General features: G+C 40.0%; 4 protein-coding genes and 3 non-coding genes across 7 annotated transcripts; 6 read left to right on the top strand and 1 right to left on the bottom strand.

The window, feature by feature from the left end:
• The first annotated feature begins 808 nt into the window (after nt 1-808).
• LOC137949802 (large ribosomal subunit protein eL22y-like) lies at nt 809-3,897 on the top strand. Its single transcript, XM_068795989.1, has 2 exons — nt 809-1,142; nt 3,575-3,897. The coding sequence occupies exons 1-2, from the start codon at nt 916-918 to the stop codon at nt 3,717-3,719; spliced, it is 372 nt and encodes a 123-aa protein (XP_068652090.1). The 5' UTR covers nt 809-915; the 3' UTR covers nt 3,720-3,897.
• LOC137950952 (small nucleolar RNA snoR74) lies at nt 1,992-2,113 on the top strand. Its single transcript, XR_011112041.1, has one exon. It is a non-coding gene; the product is annotated as a small nucleolar RNA snoR74 (small nucleolar RNA).
• On the top strand, nt 2,532-2,660 carry LOC137950950 (small nucleolar RNA snoR74). The gene has a single exon (XR_011112039.1). It is a non-coding gene; the product is annotated as a small nucleolar RNA snoR74 (small nucleolar RNA).
• Nucleotides 2,785-2,915, top strand: LOC137950951 (small nucleolar RNA snoR74). The gene has a single exon (XR_011112040.1). It is a non-coding gene; the product is annotated as a small nucleolar RNA snoR74 (small nucleolar RNA).
• Nucleotides 3,898-4,238: 341 nt separating the features above from the next.
• On the top strand, nt 4,239-6,272 carry LOC137949801 (uncharacterized). Its single transcript, XM_068795988.1, has one exon. It carries the CDS (start codon nt 4,408-4,410, stop codon nt 5,869-5,871), a length of 1,464 nt encoding a protein of 487 aa, XP_068652089.1. The 5' UTR covers nt 4,239-4,407; the 3' UTR covers nt 5,872-6,272.
• A 732-nt stretch (nt 6,273-7,004) lies between these two features.
• Nucleotides 7,005-10,719, bottom strand: LOC137950416 (enhanced ethylene response protein 5). The gene is made up of 13 exons (XM_068796867.1): nt 10,550-10,719; nt 10,323-10,459; nt 10,154-10,247; nt 9,983-10,072; nt 9,800-9,865; nt 9,593-9,682; nt 9,460-9,516; nt 9,214-9,275; nt 8,824-8,911; nt 7,954-8,030; nt 7,802-7,876; nt 7,603-7,708; nt 7,005-7,485 (listed from the first exon to the last, which is right to left on the bottom strand). The coding sequence occupies exons 1-13, from the start codon at nt 10,715-10,717 to the stop codon at nt 7,354-7,356; spliced, it is 1,242 nt and encodes a 413-aa protein (XP_068652968.1). The 5' UTR covers nt 10,718-10,719; the 3' UTR covers nt 7,005-7,353.
• Nucleotides 10,720-11,859: 1,140 nt separating this feature from the next.
• Nucleotides 11,860-18,237, top strand: LOC137950578 (glycine dehydrogenase (decarboxylating), mitochondrial). The gene is made up of 15 exons (XM_068797131.1): nt 11,860-13,470; nt 13,559-13,804; nt 13,905-13,982; nt 14,729-14,829; nt 14,909-15,104; nt 15,190-15,315; nt 15,408-15,593; nt 15,803-15,916; nt 16,347-16,499; nt 16,633-16,821; nt 16,897-16,974; nt 17,069-17,194; nt 17,302-17,400; nt 17,504-17,621; nt 17,926-18,237. The coding sequence occupies exons 1-15, from the start codon at nt 12,268-12,270 to the stop codon at nt 18,018-18,020; spliced, it is 3,108 nt and encodes a 1,035-aa protein (XP_068653232.1). The 5' UTR covers nt 11,860-12,267; the 3' UTR covers nt 18,021-18,237.
• Nucleotides 18,238-18,672: the final 435 nt, after the last annotated feature.

Below are 18,672 nucleotides of genomic sequence, written 5' to 3'. Positions count from 1 at the left end.
CAACACCCACGAGAGCAAGAACCCACAGTCCTTTGTATCGGGTAAGCACGAAGGAGGACTGATTGGACATGGAAAAGACTCTTTAACTGCAACTTTCTCCTTATCGTATTCCGAAATCTGAACCTAAGATATGCGTGAAAGTTTTTCGCTTCCCAACTAGGGGTGTCCATTTCATTTCGCCGGAGAGTGATCGCGAAGATAATGATAGAACTAGGTTTTCTTTTAAAATTTCAAATCAATGTAATAATTAGATGTTGATCCCATGGAGCCACCGTCTAGGCGGAGTGGCGGTCGCTCCACCGTCCTGAAATCTGAACGAACCTGGCCAGTTGATGACGTCTACACCCACGGGAGCAAAGACCCACAGTCCTTTGTGCCAGGTCAAACACGAGGCTACGCTGATTAGACATGGAAGGGACTCTTTATTCGCCACAACTTTTTCCTTGTCATATTTGGACATCTGAACCTAGGAGTTCGTGAAATTTTTTCACTTTTCAGTGAAGATAATTTACCAATTTAAGATTTTTTTTTTAATTAATAAATTCAAGATCAGACTCAAAGTCTGGTACGAACTTGAATTAATGGCAAATGTGGGCACCCTGAAAAGATATTCCTGTTAAACTATGGGCTGGACAATCGCACACGGGTGGGATACGATATAAGCGTCAGTAGGTCGGGTTTATATTTTCAAGACTCAAAGCCGTGATTCTACGTGAGGATCTCGGCCCATTTCAGACACTGGAAGATCCATTTATACAAATCTATGGAAAACTAGAGCCCCAGCAAGGGACACTGGACCAAAATGATATAAAACTAGCACGCGGTCTTTTTAAGCGTTGGCTCTCTAGGGTTAGGGTTCTGCGGCCGTAAGAAGAGGGGGGACTCTACAGAGCTGGGAGACAAGAGTCGGCGAAGATGAGTCGAGGTAGTGCTCCGAAAGGCGGGAAGAAGAAGGGGGCGAGCTTCGTGATTGACTGCGCGAAGCCCGTCGAGGACAAAATCATGGACATCGCCTCTTTGGAGAAGTTCCTTCAGGAGCGCATCAAAGTTGGGGGGAAAGCTGGAGCGCTGGGTGATGCCATCACCATCACCCGCGATAAGAGCAAGATCACTGTTGTTTCCGATAACCCTCTTTCCAAGAGGTGAAGCTTATTCCAATTGAATGCTCCTTTTTGTTTGATCCTTTTTCCTCATTCAATATAATGCTTTGCGACAATCTCTTTCAATGTCCTACTTGTAGCTTTCTTTTCTGTTTTTCGTTTGGTTTTGTGGATGTTTTACTTGTATGTGTTTTTTCATATTGGCGCGATTTTCATTTTTGTTAGTGTAGTGTCTAGTATACCGAGGTAATTTCTTCTTTCTTAGATTTCTTTTTCGGCCGTTCGCTCTGCTTGTTTTGTCAAACTTACAATTTAAATTATGAACATACGAACTTACATTATTTTTACTTGTCATGTGACTTTGAGTGGTAGCATTTTTTGTTGAATCTTTTTGCCTTGCTCCTAGCAGTGGATGTTTTGGTTCTGCTACTGGAGTAGATTATAATGGTCGAAGCCCTAAAAAGTAAAGTGTGATTACTCATTTTTTTAAATATTGTGAAGTCAATTTGAAACTTTAGTTGAGTAGGGCATTGAGCTAGAGCATTGGTGCTAGTTCAACTTGGTACATTCTGTTATCTTTGAGATATTTGTTTATTATTTGCCTAGATAACTTTCTGATAGAGCGTCTAAATATTATGTGAATTGACCTAGAATAAGCAAGTAGTAGCCTATCATCTGCATTTGGCGCAACTTTTGGGCCCTTAATAAGTAGTATAGTACCTCGATAGTTTATCGAGATAGGGGTCATATTTTTCATTACTTAATAATTCTAGGATAGATTGCACATTCTCGGACAAAGTAAGAAAATATGTCTTCTGGTGTCATATAATATTTTTCTAAAGTATATAAGCAAACATAAAATTGCACAAAAAGATTTGGATAACCTCAAGGAAAAAAACAACAATTGTCTGTTGCCTCACATCCTGTGAACTTCAGCGACAGCTTTCTTTTGTTATTGGGTGAACCACTGAGTGATTGTAATAGCTGAAGGTTCAGTAAATGATGGGAAATTATAACTAAGTAGATGTTCTGGATACACATAATAAGTTAAATGTAGGGATGTTTTGTCTTTTAATTACTGTGTGGTAGTTTCATATTGTTACATTGACTTGACTATCTATACGAAATAACTATAGAGTAAGTTACCTTTCTCAAAAAAAAACCACTATAATGCAAGTTACTAGAAGATAACACGAAGGTAAAAAGCAGTTGCTACTTCTTTGAACACAAGTTTTGAACTTAGAGATGACGTTGCTGTTGTTGGGTGAGCCTCTTTATGTGAATTTTTAGCCAAAGGTCTGGCAATGATTTGCCACTATATTGAATTGGACATGGCCATATGAGGGGATGACATATTTTGCTTCTTAAGATTTTAAGTTATCTAGATTATCCATACATATAGTTGGGAATAAATCTTGAATAACCTGAAGGATAAAAGCAGTTTGTCTGTTGACTCTTTGAACAGGCTTCCCATAAACTTCAGGGATAGTCTTTTCATTGTTATTGGGTGAATCTCTGTGTGATTTTGTTGCAGAAGGTTCAGTAAATGATGAGACATTTTAAGTACTATAAATTGGATTGGAATGGTCAGATTAGGTGTGAATGTATATGGTTTTGTTCTATACTAAAGACATCTAAACTATCCACATAAATTGTTAAGAATAAATCTTGGGTAAACTGAAGGATAAAAGCAGTTGTCCGTTGACTCTTTGAACATGCTTCCCGTAAACTTCAGGGATAGTCACTCTGTTGTTATTGGGCGAACATCTGTTTATGAATTTGGTAGCAGAAGGTTCAGTAAATGATGGGACATTTCAACTAACTACTGTTTGCTAGATTTTTATTCGTCAAATCAGTTGAATGATTTCTTTCTTATTGTTATTGGGAATTCTAATTGTACCAGTAAGATATATATCTGTAAAATAGGAGAAATAGATTCCATATAGACTGAAGGAAAACTGCAGTGTCTGTTACCCTGCTGGACAAAGCTTCCAGTGACAATACTCCATTTTTTTTTTTTCATTTTATTAGTGTTTCACTGAAAAAATCTCATTTGGCTAGTGTTTTATCGAAGAAATTTGTAATAGTCAAAGTTTCCATTTTAAATAGTTTGAACATTTTATTGTGGTAGCAGTCAACATGTGTTTTTAGAGCAATAAAAGCTAGCATTTTCTTTTAATTTTTTCTTACCAAACAACATTCGAGTCAATTAGCTGCAATACCTCCAGTTTCAGATCTTCATTCGTGTAGTGGGCCTACAAGAGTTGATTGGTAGAATGTATTTTATAGGCAAATGTGCAAGGCCTATTGACTGAGCTTAATGTCGGCTATGTCTGAATACCTATCGTATGCTTAGATTTCATTTTTATTACCAAGATCATCTAAGCAAATTTGCTGTTTATTGCCTCGTTGAGGTGATTTTTGTGCGTGAAATGGTTGGAACAAATTGTTAAAAGCACGGTTGTTGATTGTAGGTACTTGAAGTACCTGACGAAGAAGTATTTGAAGAAACACAATGTGAGGGATTGGTTGAGAGTGATTGCTTCCAACAAGGACCGCAACGTCTATGAGCTTCGCTACTTCAATATTGCAGAAAACGAGGCCGAGGAAGAAGATTAATTTGTTCTTGTTTGTAGCACAACGTCTTTTGTCTCATTTTGTTATGATCGTTTAATTGAATAGTTTTGCCTTGGAATCCGTTTTAGTTTTTTTTTTTTTTTTAATGTTTTTTATACTCATTCAGAACCAATACACATTTTTGTTGTTTTGAATGGAAGCAACTTATGTATGTTTTTCATTCTTCGTGATTGAGCGGTTTGTTCTCTCTGGATAAGACTACGCTGTTATCTGCCGAATTGCAGCATCTGCAGTAATTTAGTAATGGTGGATTGGGTAGTCGAATTGCTAAGAAAATTGTGTAAACACAAAGCAGTGGCTCCATTTGATATGATGAATCCTTGTTACTTAGAAAAAACGAAAAAACGAAAATCATTCTTGTGGGATTGGCCAGTGTTAGGACTTCTCCCTTCTTCGTATTTGCCCAATGAAAGCGGAGACAGCTCTACTTTTTCTTACCCGTGTTACAGACTTATAGTCATTTGTATACAACCAGCCAACAGCGACCCGGACCTTGTTCCCACTTGAGGACGACCCCTCAACGACTCTACCCCCTACTCTCTTCTCCGCTCAGTCCGACGACCTGATCATTCCAGATCAGACCACCCATCTTTGTTCTCGTCTTATCCTCGATAGGTTGGAGAGCGCGAGAGCGCAAGAGGGAGAGACAAGGAGAAGCAGAAACCTCCAAATGGGCACTGCCTCTCTCTCCATCTTAGCACCCTCTAAGCCCTCTCCGGCTCCGGACAATGATCCGTCGAACCACTCCACTGCCCTTCTCTTGGACGAATCCTCAACCACTTCTCCGTCCTCCTCCAAATCCAGCTCGCTTCTCTTCACCTTGCTTCTCATCGTCACCTGCATCTCCATCGCCTTCTCCGTAGCTTTCGCCTTTCTCTTCTTCTTCTCCCCTGCCTCACGCAGTTCCCCTAAATCCGCTCTCGATGCCGTCGCCCGTCCTCTCTCCAAGCTTCAGAGGCCTGTGGTTATCTTGATTTCCTCTGATGGGTTTCGTTTTGGGTACCAATTCAAGACGCCGATGCCCAATATCGGTCGTTTGATTGCGAATGGAACTGAAGCGGGGACGGGTCTTATCCCTGTCTTCCCTACGCTCACCTTCCCCAACCATTATTCCATAGTCACGGGCCTCTACCCGGCTTTTCATGGTGTTATTAACAACTATTTCACTGATCCTGCCACCGGCGACTTTTTCTCGATGCAGTCTCATGAGCCCAAGTGGTGGTTGGGAGAGCCGCTGTGGGAGACGGTGGTCAACCACGGCCTGCCGGCTGCGGTCTACTTCTGGCCCGGCTCTGAGGTGAAGAAAGGTAACTGGACTTGCCCATCAGATTTTTGCCCCAAGTATAACGATTCTGTTCCATTCGCGGATCGGGTGGATGGAGTTCTCGGATTCTTTGATCTTCCCAGCGATCAAATCCCAGTTTTTATGACGTTGTACTTTGAGGATCCAGATCATCAGGGTCACAAGGTAGGTCCAGATGATCCTCAGATTACGGAAGCCGTGGCTAGGATTGATCAGATGATTGGGAGGTTGATAGATGGACTGGAGAGTAGAGGTATTTTTGAGGATGTCACCCTGATTTTGGTGGGTGATCATGGGATGGTTGGCACTTGTGATAAAAAACTGATTTTCCTCGACGATTTGGCTCCATGGATCGACCTTCCACAGACTTGGGTTCAGTCTTACAGTCCCCTGCTTGCAATTCGGCCACCACCCGGCGTTTCTCCTTCAGATGTTGTGGATAAAATGATGGAAGGTTTGAGTTCTGGCAAGATGGAGAATGGCAAATACTTGAAGATGTTTCTTAAAGAAGATTTACCTAAAAGGCTTCATTACCATGCCAGTGACCGAATCCCGCCGATTATTGGACTGGTCGAAGAAGGATTTAAAGTAGAGCAGACGAGGTCGAAGAAGAAAGAATGTGGAGGAGCTCATGGCTATGATAATGCATTCTTTTCAATGAGGACAATTTTCATTGCCCACGGACCCCAGTTTGCCAGAGGGACGAAGGTTCAATCTTTTGAGAACGTTCAAATTTATAATTTGATCACTTCAATTCTCAAGATAAATGGGGCAGCCAATAATGGATCAGAAACGTTCCCAAAATCGATGCTTCTGCCTTCTGCCAACTGAATGAGATTTAGCTGCTCCAGAGTGGTGAACTTGTAGAGTTCGATCTGAAGCTCCGAGGAGATGATTTTGATGATGGCATTGGTTGATTTTTCTCATACTTCTTGCTGACTAGTGTTCAAGGAGGAGAAGCATGAAAAATTTGTATGAGAGCAAAATGGAGTTGCCTTTTTAGTATAGGCAGGAATTCCTTGTTAATACTCTCGCGTTTCTCATGTTTGGACTACTGGGATGACATTTTCGACCCAACAACAAGGTGCAGTTTTCATTATTTACTGGATACTACAGTTATCAACATGGCCAAGAAGATTTTGAAACTTTTCAAGTTGTTGATATCCTATGCATATCTGAGATGTAACTTACTTAAATAAGAAGCTCCTGTTAGATATTTTATTAGTTCAGTATATGATTTCTGTTTCTGATCTCTCATCTTATTCTTTCTCTCTGTTAACATGAACTCGGTTCCCACACAAGAAAGAGAAGAAAAAATAAAAATAAAATTTTTGAAAACAGTGCCTAATACCCATCACAGATACGAAGGTTTGATATTTGATGGAGTGGGTGTTAAACCGGAAACATTCATCGTGTTCGTTCCGTGTGTTTCAGAGGATCATTCTGAGGATTGCTTGAGGCTTGAGCAAGAGGTGGGTGGTACCTACTTGAAACTCGGAACCCTGTGGTTGAACTGTCAGAAATTCTTTTCCGTTCTTTTCTTTTTCCTTTTCTCCATTTTCTACCTCTCTGTTTTCTTCTCTTTTACCTCAGGGAGGATGCACTCCATCTCAATTTATTGAAACCGTCCAATTTGATCTTACATTGAATAATAGCCTAAGAGGGCTAATTTCATCTTTATTTGGACCTGATTTAACCACTTCAAGTCTAAAAATCTCAATGTAAATAGCTGGTTTGGGAGGGCGAAGTGGGGGATGCTTATGTGAGATCATTTGTGACTAATCTTCACTGAAAGGTATTGAATGGTTGACACTGCTAAGATATTGTACAGAAATAGGGTTCTTCGCATGCCTGATGCAAATAATTAATGCCACATTTCCTGGTTGGCCTGCTTTTACCAGAATTAGAGTAGTTTAACTAATTGACTAGACGATTTCAGATAAATCAAGACTGAAGACCAACAATTGAAGGTAAGTATTAAGAAGAGTCTCATATGGACCCAAGATTACAAGGATCTTCAATTCGTCTTTTTAAAATGGACTTCCACCTAATTTTAACAATCAACAGCATACATAATGCTTTCCTGTAGAAATCCAAAAGTAGTTGATTATGCAACACGTATAAAATTAAATTGAAGGGTATTGAATATCCTATCCCATCTTCTCTGTCAGGTTTCTTTGCTGAGTCGTCCTCCAACATGATTACTCTCTCTCTCTCTCTAGAGGGTTCGCTGATCAAGCCTTTCATAAAAGTCAATGTATATGAGGATTGCCTGATACGCTGTCGATAAATCTGTACCTTGGATAGGTTGGCCTAAGAATTGACTGGCTTGCCATTTAATTTAGGGAAAGGATCTTGCTTGCTAAGAACGACAACTTTGCTCTTGTGAGCAAAGTAGCCTTTCATAAGGTTTTTGTAAATGAGGATGGCCACAATACACTCAACCTGTAATAAGATAGAGGCAAAAAGTTTTGCGTAAAGTGCTGTCCAGGTAAAGAGATGATGTTGGCATCAAGAAGACGAAGTTTGTCCAATCCATTATAGAAATATATTTAAAAGTACCTCATCAACATCCATGCCCATCTCAAGCCATTTCAAAGCTTTAACGATTACATCCAACTTCACCTGGTGTGCTTTGGTGGGATCCTTCTGCTTTTGGATGATATAACTGCCAAAGGATTGCAAGGATAATCAGTTTCATTAACTGATGTATGTATTATTTATTAATGGCTGAAGGCTTGAAATGAAAAGAGAATCTTACATTTTCTTTATAAGTCTTTGATAGACTTGGAGTTCTAACTTCTCCAGGACAAGATATACACCTGATCTCAAGAATCTGACAATCTCAAAGGCTCAGAGACAGAAAATCATGGATCTCAGTCGAGTAATATAAAGGTGCATTAAGAAAATTACCGATCCTCGTGTTCTTGGAGGGCATGCCGAAGAAGCCGGAGGTCACCTCTTTTTAATGCTTGTACAACATCTGCATACTACAGAAACAAATACTCACTACAGTTTTACCTATAAAAATCCAAAAAATCCAGTGGAAATAGTGAAAATAGAACAATGAAAGTGGCAAGCTTTATTTCCTGAAGAAACCTAGAAGAAACCCAGACTGCTAACACTTATCACAAGCCTGTTTAAGCTGGGATGTGACTTGTGTACAGCTAATTTCTGAGCTCCACTTGTCCACAAGACAAAGCATTCTGATAATGGCATTTCGAAAGAATTTCAACCTAAAGGCTTGTTTTAGCCTTGTAATCGGTTGCCTTAGACTGACTAATAAAAACATGTTTCAGATGCATCTTCCACTTTGTATAAAGATTTATGGATGTTGGTTGTTTTACGCTTTTCTCAATAGGTATTAATTGCTATCTGTCTAGAATAATCTTCAAAAATTCAAACTGATACCAAAACCATGATGCCACAAAAAGGACCACATTACACAAAAGCATGTACTCGAGAAGCAGAAAATTGCAAAACTCTAGGAATTTAAAAAGCACGCTATTGCAGTTTATATTTCACCAAAACCATGAATGCACAAAAAGGACTGCATTACACGAGACAACGTACCCAAGGGGCAGAAAATTACAGAAGAAATTTAACAAGCACTCTATCACAGTTTATGTTTGTAGTTTTGAGACATATTTACTAATTTCTGGGACTAACAAGACCCATTAGCTGACATGCAAGGTAGTATTTATTTTGTAAAAGAGTTGACTTCCTGCAAAAATAAAAATCCATACTACTCACAGGGTTTGGTTTAAGCAAGAGATTTCATACCTCAAGCAAATTATATTTTTCAAGTAGCCAGTTTTTTGGCAAAATCCCAAGTGAAAGCTTGACAGGAATGAGATACTTCAGAATCATCCTTGGTCAATGAAAAAAAAAAGTGTTAGGCCAATATTATGAACAAAAGGTAGCATGTAGCAGTTTCTATGAATTGAAATTTTAACGACTGTGCTCAATAACTGGGAAAATTCCCTGTTTCAAACCAGTGGCTCAAAAATTGTAGCTTCTCATCCTTACTTCTAAACCACCACGCTGAACAACTGTGAAAACTTAGATCAAATCAACCCATCCTCTCTCATAAGAAACCCAATATTTGATCTTTCCTCTTTCAAGTTTCAATGCAGTGATTTATGAAAGAAATTTCATAGACCAGAGCCAAACCTTATGTTTGCTTCTCTCCGTGGGTTGCAATGTTTTAAGGCATATGTGAGTTTCTGATCAGCCTGTCAAATCATATTATATATAAACCTGATCACTATTTTTGCTAAATACAAAGAGGAAGTAATGGCAAGAAAATTTATTTCCTGTTTTAAATAGTGATTAGTGACAAATATTAAAAAAAAGGCCAAATATAATCATTCTCTCCAGCACACAAACAAAAGACCAAATAGGCGTGCAAACACTTACAGCAAGAAAGTTTTCATTAAATACTTCAAGACGACCAGTATAGTACATGTAGGTAACCTGTTACAAGTGAAGCTGAAATTAGGAATCATGGAACCAATAAGTATTAGCTAGAAAATCAATGACTCATTCTAACCTTGTCTCTGATTGGGAATTCTTCAAAATCAAATATTCTAGCTGTTTCAATGCTTCTTATCACACTTCGACAGAGGTGAACTGTGCCAAGCTGCAATGTGCAGGAATCAACTAATTCATTAAAAAACGGAAGGACCAGAAGAATTATGGCTAGGTCAAGTGACTCTAGGTTGCTGCAGCAACTTTTCGAATGATATTCAGCACAAACCTTGAAATAAACTTTAAAAAGTTGACAAGTCACGTAAAGTGCTCCAACACGTTTTGGGCCTTTCCCCTGCAAAACATAATTAATATCTCGATCCGACAATGATCTACACCTTTACGGTTAAAAGAAAGAAATACAAAGTGAAAAAAAAAACGATGTAAAATTAGGTAGAGAAAAACTTCGTACCGCAAGTGCCCCAAAAACTTTCATGAGGAAAGAACCAGCAGCTTTCAATTTTTCCGGGTTCTTCCCCAAGGAAGCCAGTTCCCTATCAGCCTGCACCTCAGAATCGCACCTTAATCACTCAACAAACAGAAAACGAGAGTCACCGAGAAAGCTAGAGTTCGAATTTCTCACCTTTTCAGCGAGAACTCTAACCTCGTACGCAATAGTGTAAATAGTTTCCATCGCCCACGAAGATTCCCAATTTCGAAACTCCAGCAGAAACACACTGTACCGCCGGGGGTTAAAAGCAAACATACACTCACCAAATCAACATTGCAATTCAAATCGAAAAATAGCTCACTTTGCAGATTTTTCGAATGCATTATACGCATCAACCAAGTTGGAAGTCCGGAAACTTTGCAGACACCGAAAAAGCGGTGTAACGATTTCACCGATCTGTGAGTACTTGTCTGACTGTTTGATCAATCTGTTCGCGTCCTGTAAAAGAAAGATAAAAAGCCCACAAGATTGAATAAAGATTTTCTAACCCTAACTTAAATGAAGAAGCGCAGCAGAAAACCTACTGACCTGGAAGACATTGAGAGCATCCGCAAGGTGGACAAGTTGAGAGGAATTGGAGGAGACGGCGAGAAGGGAAGTCAGAGTGGGCCCGTCCTGGGAGTAAACAGCGTCGGAGAGGCGGCTGAGGTAATCGGTAATGCGTCTGTGAGCTTCGCCCATGCTCAAGTACGCCATGACTGCGAAGTGGAAGAACGAATGCTCTCTTCTTTAGCAAGTGTGTTAATTAAACCGGAGAGCGAATTCACTTCAACGGTCTAGATTAAATCTGCAACAACGATGAAATAAACGAAATTTAAGTTATTTTATTAATAAAATAAATTCTAAATTTTAAGTATTTTATAATCTTATCCCTTTTAAAAATAATAAAATAATTCTCTCCCTCATTAAAAATTAAAAATTAAAAATTAAAAATTAAAAATTAAAAATTAAAAATTAAAAATTAAACCGGAGAGCGAATTCACTTCAACGGTCTAGATTAAATCTGCAACAACGATGAAATAAACGAAATTTAAGTTATTTTATTAATAAAAATAAATTCTAAATTTTAAGTATTTTATAATCTTATCCCTTTTTAAAATAATAAAATAATTCTCTCCCTCATTAAAAATTAAAAATTAAAAATTAAAAAAATAATTTCCCTCCCTCTTTATTTCGTTTATATGCTCTTGAAATTTTGAGAATTTCAGATTTTATTTATTTCTTTATTTATTTTGTGGCCGAAGAATTGTTCCAAAGAGTTAGGAGCTCAGGTGGAAAAATTCTTCTATGGAACAGTCTCGTAAGTACATCAAATTCTGCAAACCCATCACCCACCTACCACTTTGCTGCAAGAAGCATTATTCTGATTTCTGTTCCTTTTACCAGTCAAATTCCTTGCCAGTCATGTTCAAATTCAGTAACTCGAAAGCAGAAAAGGCCCCTTTTCATGGCCGCTGAAGATTGCAGAAAGATGAACTCCTTAGTCCTCCTTAACCGGGCCCTAGATTTTTTTTAAATTGTTTTCCGTTGATTTATTACAAAGGGTGCAATCAGATTCCAGAGATTCGACCATCTTCGCAGAAAAACGAAAAAAAAATTCGAAAGAACGTGAAAACTGAAAACACAGAGGCCTTGGTCCAGGATTCAGATCTAACAAACGCGACCACAAAAACAGTGTTGTTCCCGAGGAAAACGATTCCTCGCCACGCGATGACATAACTCATTTTGTTCGTATCCGGGTAAAATTAGTAAGAAACGATTTCGTGGGTCGTGACAAAACCTTCTGTCTGTGCAAAAATCATAAATTTCTGTGTCTGGGAAGTGGGGAATTCTTCCCTTCAATTGGAGGAGTATTTTATGAGGCGGAGGTGAAGCAGGAAAACGATAAGCAGGCTGTGAAAGAGAAGCGGCAGAGCAGAAAAATCAAATTGACAAATTTCTTTGTGGTTTTTTTTATTTTCGTAGTAAATATAAACAGGAACTGATTCTCGTCCATTGAACCTTCATTCTCCATCCCTTCTCAATTCTCCACCTCCCGTTCGCGGATTTGGTGTTTGACGCCCTCAATGCTGGGCGCTTGCTGGACAATACGCCTGCCACGTCTGCTAGGGTGCGAACTGAGATAAGCTGCGCACCCTTCACCCACCCCCACTGATCGTTCCCATCCAGGGGACCTGTATTTATATCGGATTTCTCCTTTCTTCCTCGACATTTTTTTTTCTGCTACTTGTTATTAGTCCTCTGCAATGGAGAGAGCTCGCCGTCTCGCGAACAGGGCACTTCTTCGTCGGATTGTTTCCGAATCAAGGGCGGCGCAGAACTCGCAGTTGTCTCAAGCCGCCGCATCCCGGCGTTGTATTTCTTCTCTGGCGCCGTCCATTTTTTCGTCGGCTAACAGATCGTTGAGACCCGAGTTCCAGCCTCATGCAAGGTCGATCTCCGTTGAGGCGCTTAAGCCGTCCGACACCTTCCCCCGTCGCCACAACTCGGCGACCCCGGACGAGCAGACCAAGATGGCGGAGTCGTGCGGGTATGCGTCGCTGGACTCGCTCATTGATGCCACAGTCCCGAAATCTATCAGGATCTCGGAGATGAAGCTGCCTATATTCGATGAGGGGCTAACGGAGAGCCAGATGATTGAGCATATGAAGTATTTGGCTGCCAAGAACAAAGTTTTCAAGAGCTACATCGGAATGGGGTACTACAACACTCTCGTCCCTGGTGTGATCCTCAGAAATATCATGGAGAATCCTGGCTGGTACACCCAGTACACGCCTTACCAGGCCGAGATTTCTCAGGGGAGGCTCGAATCGCTGCTCAACTACCAGACGGTGATTACCGATCTCACAGGTCTCCCCATGTCGAACGCGTCATTGCTCGACGAAGGCACGGCTGCCGCAGAGGCCATGGCGATGTGCAACAACATCCAACGCTCAAAAAAGAAGACTTTTCTCATTGCCAGTAACTGCCACCCTCAGACGATAGACATCTGCAAGACGCGAGCAGCCGGCTTCGATCTGGAAGTCGTTGTTTCGGATCTCAAAGATCTTGATTTCAGTTCCGGAGATGTCTGCGGTGTTCTTGTGCAGTATCCGGGGACGGAAGGGGAGGTACTGGACTATGGAGAATTCATAAAGAATGCTCATGCGAAGGGAGTTAAGGTCGTAATGGCATCTGATCTTCTCGCCCTCACGATGCTCAAGCCACCCGGCGAGCTGGGAGCCGACATTGTGGTCGGATCTGCACAGAGGTTCGGTGTTCCAATGGGGTACGGTGGGCCGCACGCTGCTTTCTTGGCCACCTCGCAGGAGTACAAGAGGATGATGCCCGGAAGAATTATTGGGGTCAGTGTGGACTCGAGTGGTAAACCGGCACTTCGGATGGCAATGCAGACTAGAGAGCAGCATATTCGCAGAGACAAGGCTACCAGCAATATCTGCACAGCTCAGGTACTTTCTTCTACTTCTTGTAGCGAGGCCAGATGGTTGTCTGTATCTTGGGTATTTTTGTTCCTGAAGTTGGACGAATTTTCCTTAGGCTTTACTTGCAAATATGGCGGCAATGTACGCCGTTTATCACGGTCCCGAAGGGCTTAAGGCTATTGCACAGCGAGTTCATGGGCTTGCAGGAGTTTTTGCTCAGGGGCTGAAGAAATTTGGCACTGTTGAGGTTCAGGAACTGCCATTCTTTGACACAGTCAAGATAAAGTGTGCTGATTCTAAGGCAATTGCAGATGCGGCTTACAAGAATGGAATCAATTTGCGAATTTTGGACTCAAACACTGTGAGTAGTTTCGAATTTCTAATAGATCTTTTTCCATGGTCCTTCGAATCATGTGGAGCATTGGAATTATGGCTGGTGATGCTTTTTGGTATGTGTTCAGATAACTGCATCCTTTGATGAGACAACTACATTGGAGGATGTTGACAAGTTGTTCCAAGTATTTGCTAGTGGGAAATCTGTAAGTCTCCCTCTTAATGGTATTCTCTCTATATTTCTGGTTTGTTTCTGTCATGTGAGAATAGTGTGTACTTTTAACTTATAAAGCGAATAAAGCTGAACTTATGTTATACTGTAAAAGACTGACAGGGTTAGCGTCTTTTTGTCTTTTAACAGTTGGAAAGCATCAGATGAAACCAGAAAATATGTTCTCAAAATTTGGTCACTCAAAAAAACAAAAGGTTCTCAAGGTGGTTGTTGTTATTGCTAGAACAGAGTAGAAATATGTTAAGCCTCTTAACTTTTGTTTCTTTGAGTGACCAAATTTTCTAAAATTCAGCTGTCAAAAAAGAAACAAGATCTCTTAAAATTTGATGCACTACCTAACCTGTAGTATTAGTTAAGAACAAGTGTAAGTAAAGCCACGTATCACCGAATTAACTTTGGGTTGGATATTGACCAAATTTGCTGAAATAAATGACTGCCTCCAGCTTAAATAATGTAAAATTATGAAAAAAGTGAACTTGCAATGCATGCTTTACAATTTTATTACTTGTTTGGTTAATTTGTTTTGATGCTAATATGTTGTTTGGTAGCTAATCTTTTGGTTTGGAGTGAATGATATATAGCCAGTGACAAACGTTATCAGTTACTTATCGTGACATCAAATATCTGCTTTTATAAGTTTGATGGTTGCTTCACTGCAAGTCCTCCTCTACATGATTATATCTCATATCTCAAGCAATATCATCTGCCTATAATTCTCAGGTGCCCTTCACTGCTGCATCTCTAGCATCAGAGGTTCATTCCACCATTCCAAGTGGGCTTGTGAGAGAAAGCCCCTATCTTACTCATCCGATTTTTAACTCGTACGTGTGTTCAAAGTGAAGTTGCTACTCTTGCAGTTTCGGTTCATGAGCCCTCATAGTTAGCACATTGATCTTGCAGGTGTCACACAGAGCATGAGCTGCTGAGATACATTCATAAGCTACAATCAAAAGATCTCTCCCTGTGCCATAGCATGATTCCGCTGGGCTCTTGCACAATGAAATTGAATGCAACCGTTGAAATGATGCCTGTGACTTGGCCAGACTTTGCAGACCTTCATCCTTTTGCACCAGTTGAACAAGCATCGGGTTATCAGGTATCTATAATTTCTATGTCAAATTTCATTTGTTTGTGTTTACTAATGAGCCTTCAGTTGATGTGTTTTTCATTGTCTTGTGGAGGAAATGTTTGATAATTTGGGTAAACTCTTGTGCACCATCACTGGGTTCGACTCTTTCTCCTTACAACCCAATGCTGGTGCTGCTGGTGAATATGCTGGCCTGATGGTTATCCGTGCATACCATATTGTAAGTGATCTATAAATCTTCATGTACATATCTTTTGGCTTTTTAAAGTTGCACAAGCTATGGACATTCACCTCATGAAATATATGCTGCAGTCAAGGGGAGATACTCATAGGAATGTATGCATTATCCCTGTCTCTGCACATGGGACCAATCCTGCCAGTGCAGCTATGTGTGGAATGAAAATTGTTGCTGTTGGGACCGATTCAAAGGGAAACATCAACGTCGAGGAGTTGAAAAAAGCTGCTGAAGTGAATAAGGAAAATCTTGCTGCTCTCATGGTATCTATTTTACTATTTTGAAAGCACCAGTTGATTTCCCAGTTCCATACTTTCCAGATATTGGAAGAGCTTATGTTGTGATTATATTATTGTTGGCTTGATACACCCAATTCCACATGAACATATATGCTTATGGTTAGAAACGTCTTACTCAGTGGACCACTTCGTACCTAAATATTCAAATCAGCTTATTTATCGTGAACTTTCAGGTTACATATCCTTCAACCCATGGTGTGTATGAAGAGGGCATTGATGAAATATGCAAGATAATCCATGACAACGGAGGTCAAGTTTACATGGATGGCGCTAACATGAATGCACAGGTATTTCTTGCACCATGTTCCTGTGTAATCATCTTAGGATATGTATACCTAGTTGCTGCGAACGTCATTGATGAACTTTGTGATAAACTTAGTTGTCAGCGAAGGAAGTGAGCCTCAGAAAAATTCAAGTTTTTTGGTGAGACAGTTCTATAACAAAATTGACTAGTTATTGGGGTAGAAAAATTGAAAAAACCATGTATTACATAAGATGTCATAGTCTATTATCTATTATGACGATCTTCTCATTCCGCTCCCCTTCTTCTTGCGAAAGATTCTTCATTTTCTTATAGTTGCTTTAAATGTTAAAACATTACATAATATTTTTTATCTAGTCAAACAGTCCACATATTGTGCTCTGCAGGGTTTCATCTTGCAATTTCTAGGGCGTAACTGGATCTTTTACTAATTGGTGTCATTGGTTTTTGTACAGGTTGGTCTCACTAGCCCAGGTTGGATTGGAGCAGATGTTTGCCATCTTAACCTCCACAAAACATTTTGTATTCCACATGGTGGTGGTGGTCCAGGCATGGGTCCAATTGGTGTCAAGAAGCACTTAGCACCATTTCTACCATCTCACCCTGTGGTAAGATGTTGTTGGACCAGTTTTTATAGCTAAAAAGGAACTTCTGTTGTTAAATTTATTTTGATCATGAGATTCACCTGCTAAAGATCTTGCTAACTAAGATGCTAACTTTTTATGATGGTGTAATTTTTAGGTTCCCACTGGTGGGATACCAGCCCCAGAAAAAGTGCAACCACTCGGTACCATTTCTGCTGCACCATGGGGCTCAGCACTTATCTTACCAATTTCATACACATACATAGCCATGATGGGCTCCAAGGGGCTGACTGATTCATCAAACATAGCTATTTTAAATGCAAATTACATGGCCAAGCGTTTAGAGGTTCCTTAAAATTTTCATCAATACAGTTTCATCCTTCTTTCATTATGGGCTTACGTATTCTTTTGGATTTTACAGAATCACTACCCTATTCTCTTCCGTGGTGTCAACGGCACTGTTGCCCATGAATTCATTGTTGATTTGAGAGGCTTCAAGGTGCTTGGATATTTACTGTTTTCATGCAGTGATTTGTCTTGTTCTCCATGAAAAACTATTTTGGCTCCCATCTTATAACAATTAGTTCTTGCAGACTACGGCTGGTATAGAGGCAGAAGATGTTGCAAAGCGTCTTATGGACTATGGTTTTCATGGACCCACAATGTCCTGGCCTGTTCCAGGCACACTTATGGTTGAACCCACTGAAAGTGAAAGCAAGGTATACACTCCTGAACCCTCCCCACCACCACCACCAACCAAAAAAAAAGCACCTTACCACTTTGTGTAAATTATTGGCTCATACGGTTCTTCGTGTTTCCTTGACAGGCTGAACTAGATAGATTTTGTGATGCTCTAATATCAATAAGAGAAGAAATTGCTCAAATTGAGAGTGGAAAAGCTGATATCAACAACAATGTCCTCAAGGTACAGGGAGCTATCTCTTATTTGCTAGAATTTCATATACAAGCTACCTTGTTTGTATTTCTAGCTTCTATTGTTGGAAGTGACCGAAGAAGTGTTTATGCAGGGAGCTCCTCATCCACCATCTCTCCTCATGGCTGATAAGTGGACCAAGCCATACTCAAGGGACTATGCAGCTTTTCCGGCTGCCTGGCTCCGAGCTGCAAAGTTCTGGCCAACAACAGGTAATATCTTATTATCTGATGATCCAGATATCTAATGACAATAATGATTCTAGCGTTTATTTCTTCTTAATCTTATTTTCTTCTATTGTGCTTCTTGCATTTTATAGAAGGATTTGGTTTTACAGTTTGATCCCTTTTCCGAAGACGAAGATAATACTTCTTTCCTCGATACCAGAGATTTTTTCCAATGTTTGATTAGTATTTTTTGCTAGCTTATTATCCTCTTGCATGTGATGATTATATGGATGGATGGGATCTTTGTTGATGGATGAATGCTAACAAGAATTGAGTTCCATCCAATCAGGTCGTGTGGACAATGTTTATGGCGACCGTAATCTCGTCTGTACCCTTCTGCCAGCTTCTCAGACCGTTGAAGAACAAGCGGCAGCTTCTGCCTAATCTCCTATTCAGCTTTGCTGCTGAATATCTCTAAGGCCTTCCCCACCCTCTGACTTGTATATATATCTTCAATCCCTTCTGGGAAAATACATTCCTATTGTCTTTATATTATTTGATAAATGCAAGGTGCCATATGCAAAGCAAAAAGGAAAAAAAGATAAAAAGAAAATTCTCATAATTCCTTGCATCTCCTATCTGTTAGAACTTGTTAACCAAGAATCTTCTTTTAGCTGTTTTGCTTGGAGGCATTGAAGATTGAATCCCAATAAAAGAGGCTTCACCCAACATGGGGAGCATCTAGCATGATATTGAAGATGAATTCATTTAAAGTAGCTACAGTTGACTACCATATTTTCATGATACCTGGAAATCCAACCACTGTAGAAACCCAGCTTCCATTGGAGAGTGGTATCTGTAAGAGCTTTGGTCCCGTGATAGCGGGATATCCTGGTGGTAAGGCAGAAAGAAATCCCAAAGGGTGGCATGACATCGACCCAAGCCAAACTTGAACCTGTATATCTTTGAGTTTGATTTGATCTGAAGACTTTGAGCTTAGATCGAGCCCAAAGGAATTTTAAAGTCCAAACTTACATTTAAACGTTGAAATTTTGAACTTTTTTACCTCTAAACGTTGAAATCTGTAACAGCGATA

The sequence above is a fragment of the Aristolochia californica genome, unplaced genomic scaffold (genome assembly GCF_029961685.1).
Source record: "Aristolochia californica isolate CCGP_79_NKW_82.1479 unplaced genomic scaffold, dmAriCali1.0.hap1 SCAF_14, whole genome shotgun sequence".
NCBI lineage: Eukaryota > Viridiplantae > Streptophyta > Magnoliopsida > Piperales > Aristolochiaceae > Aristolochia > Aristolochia californica.
The sequence above is the reverse complement of the archived record's forward strand: the minus strand, read 5'-3'. Positions and strand labels throughout refer to the sequence as shown.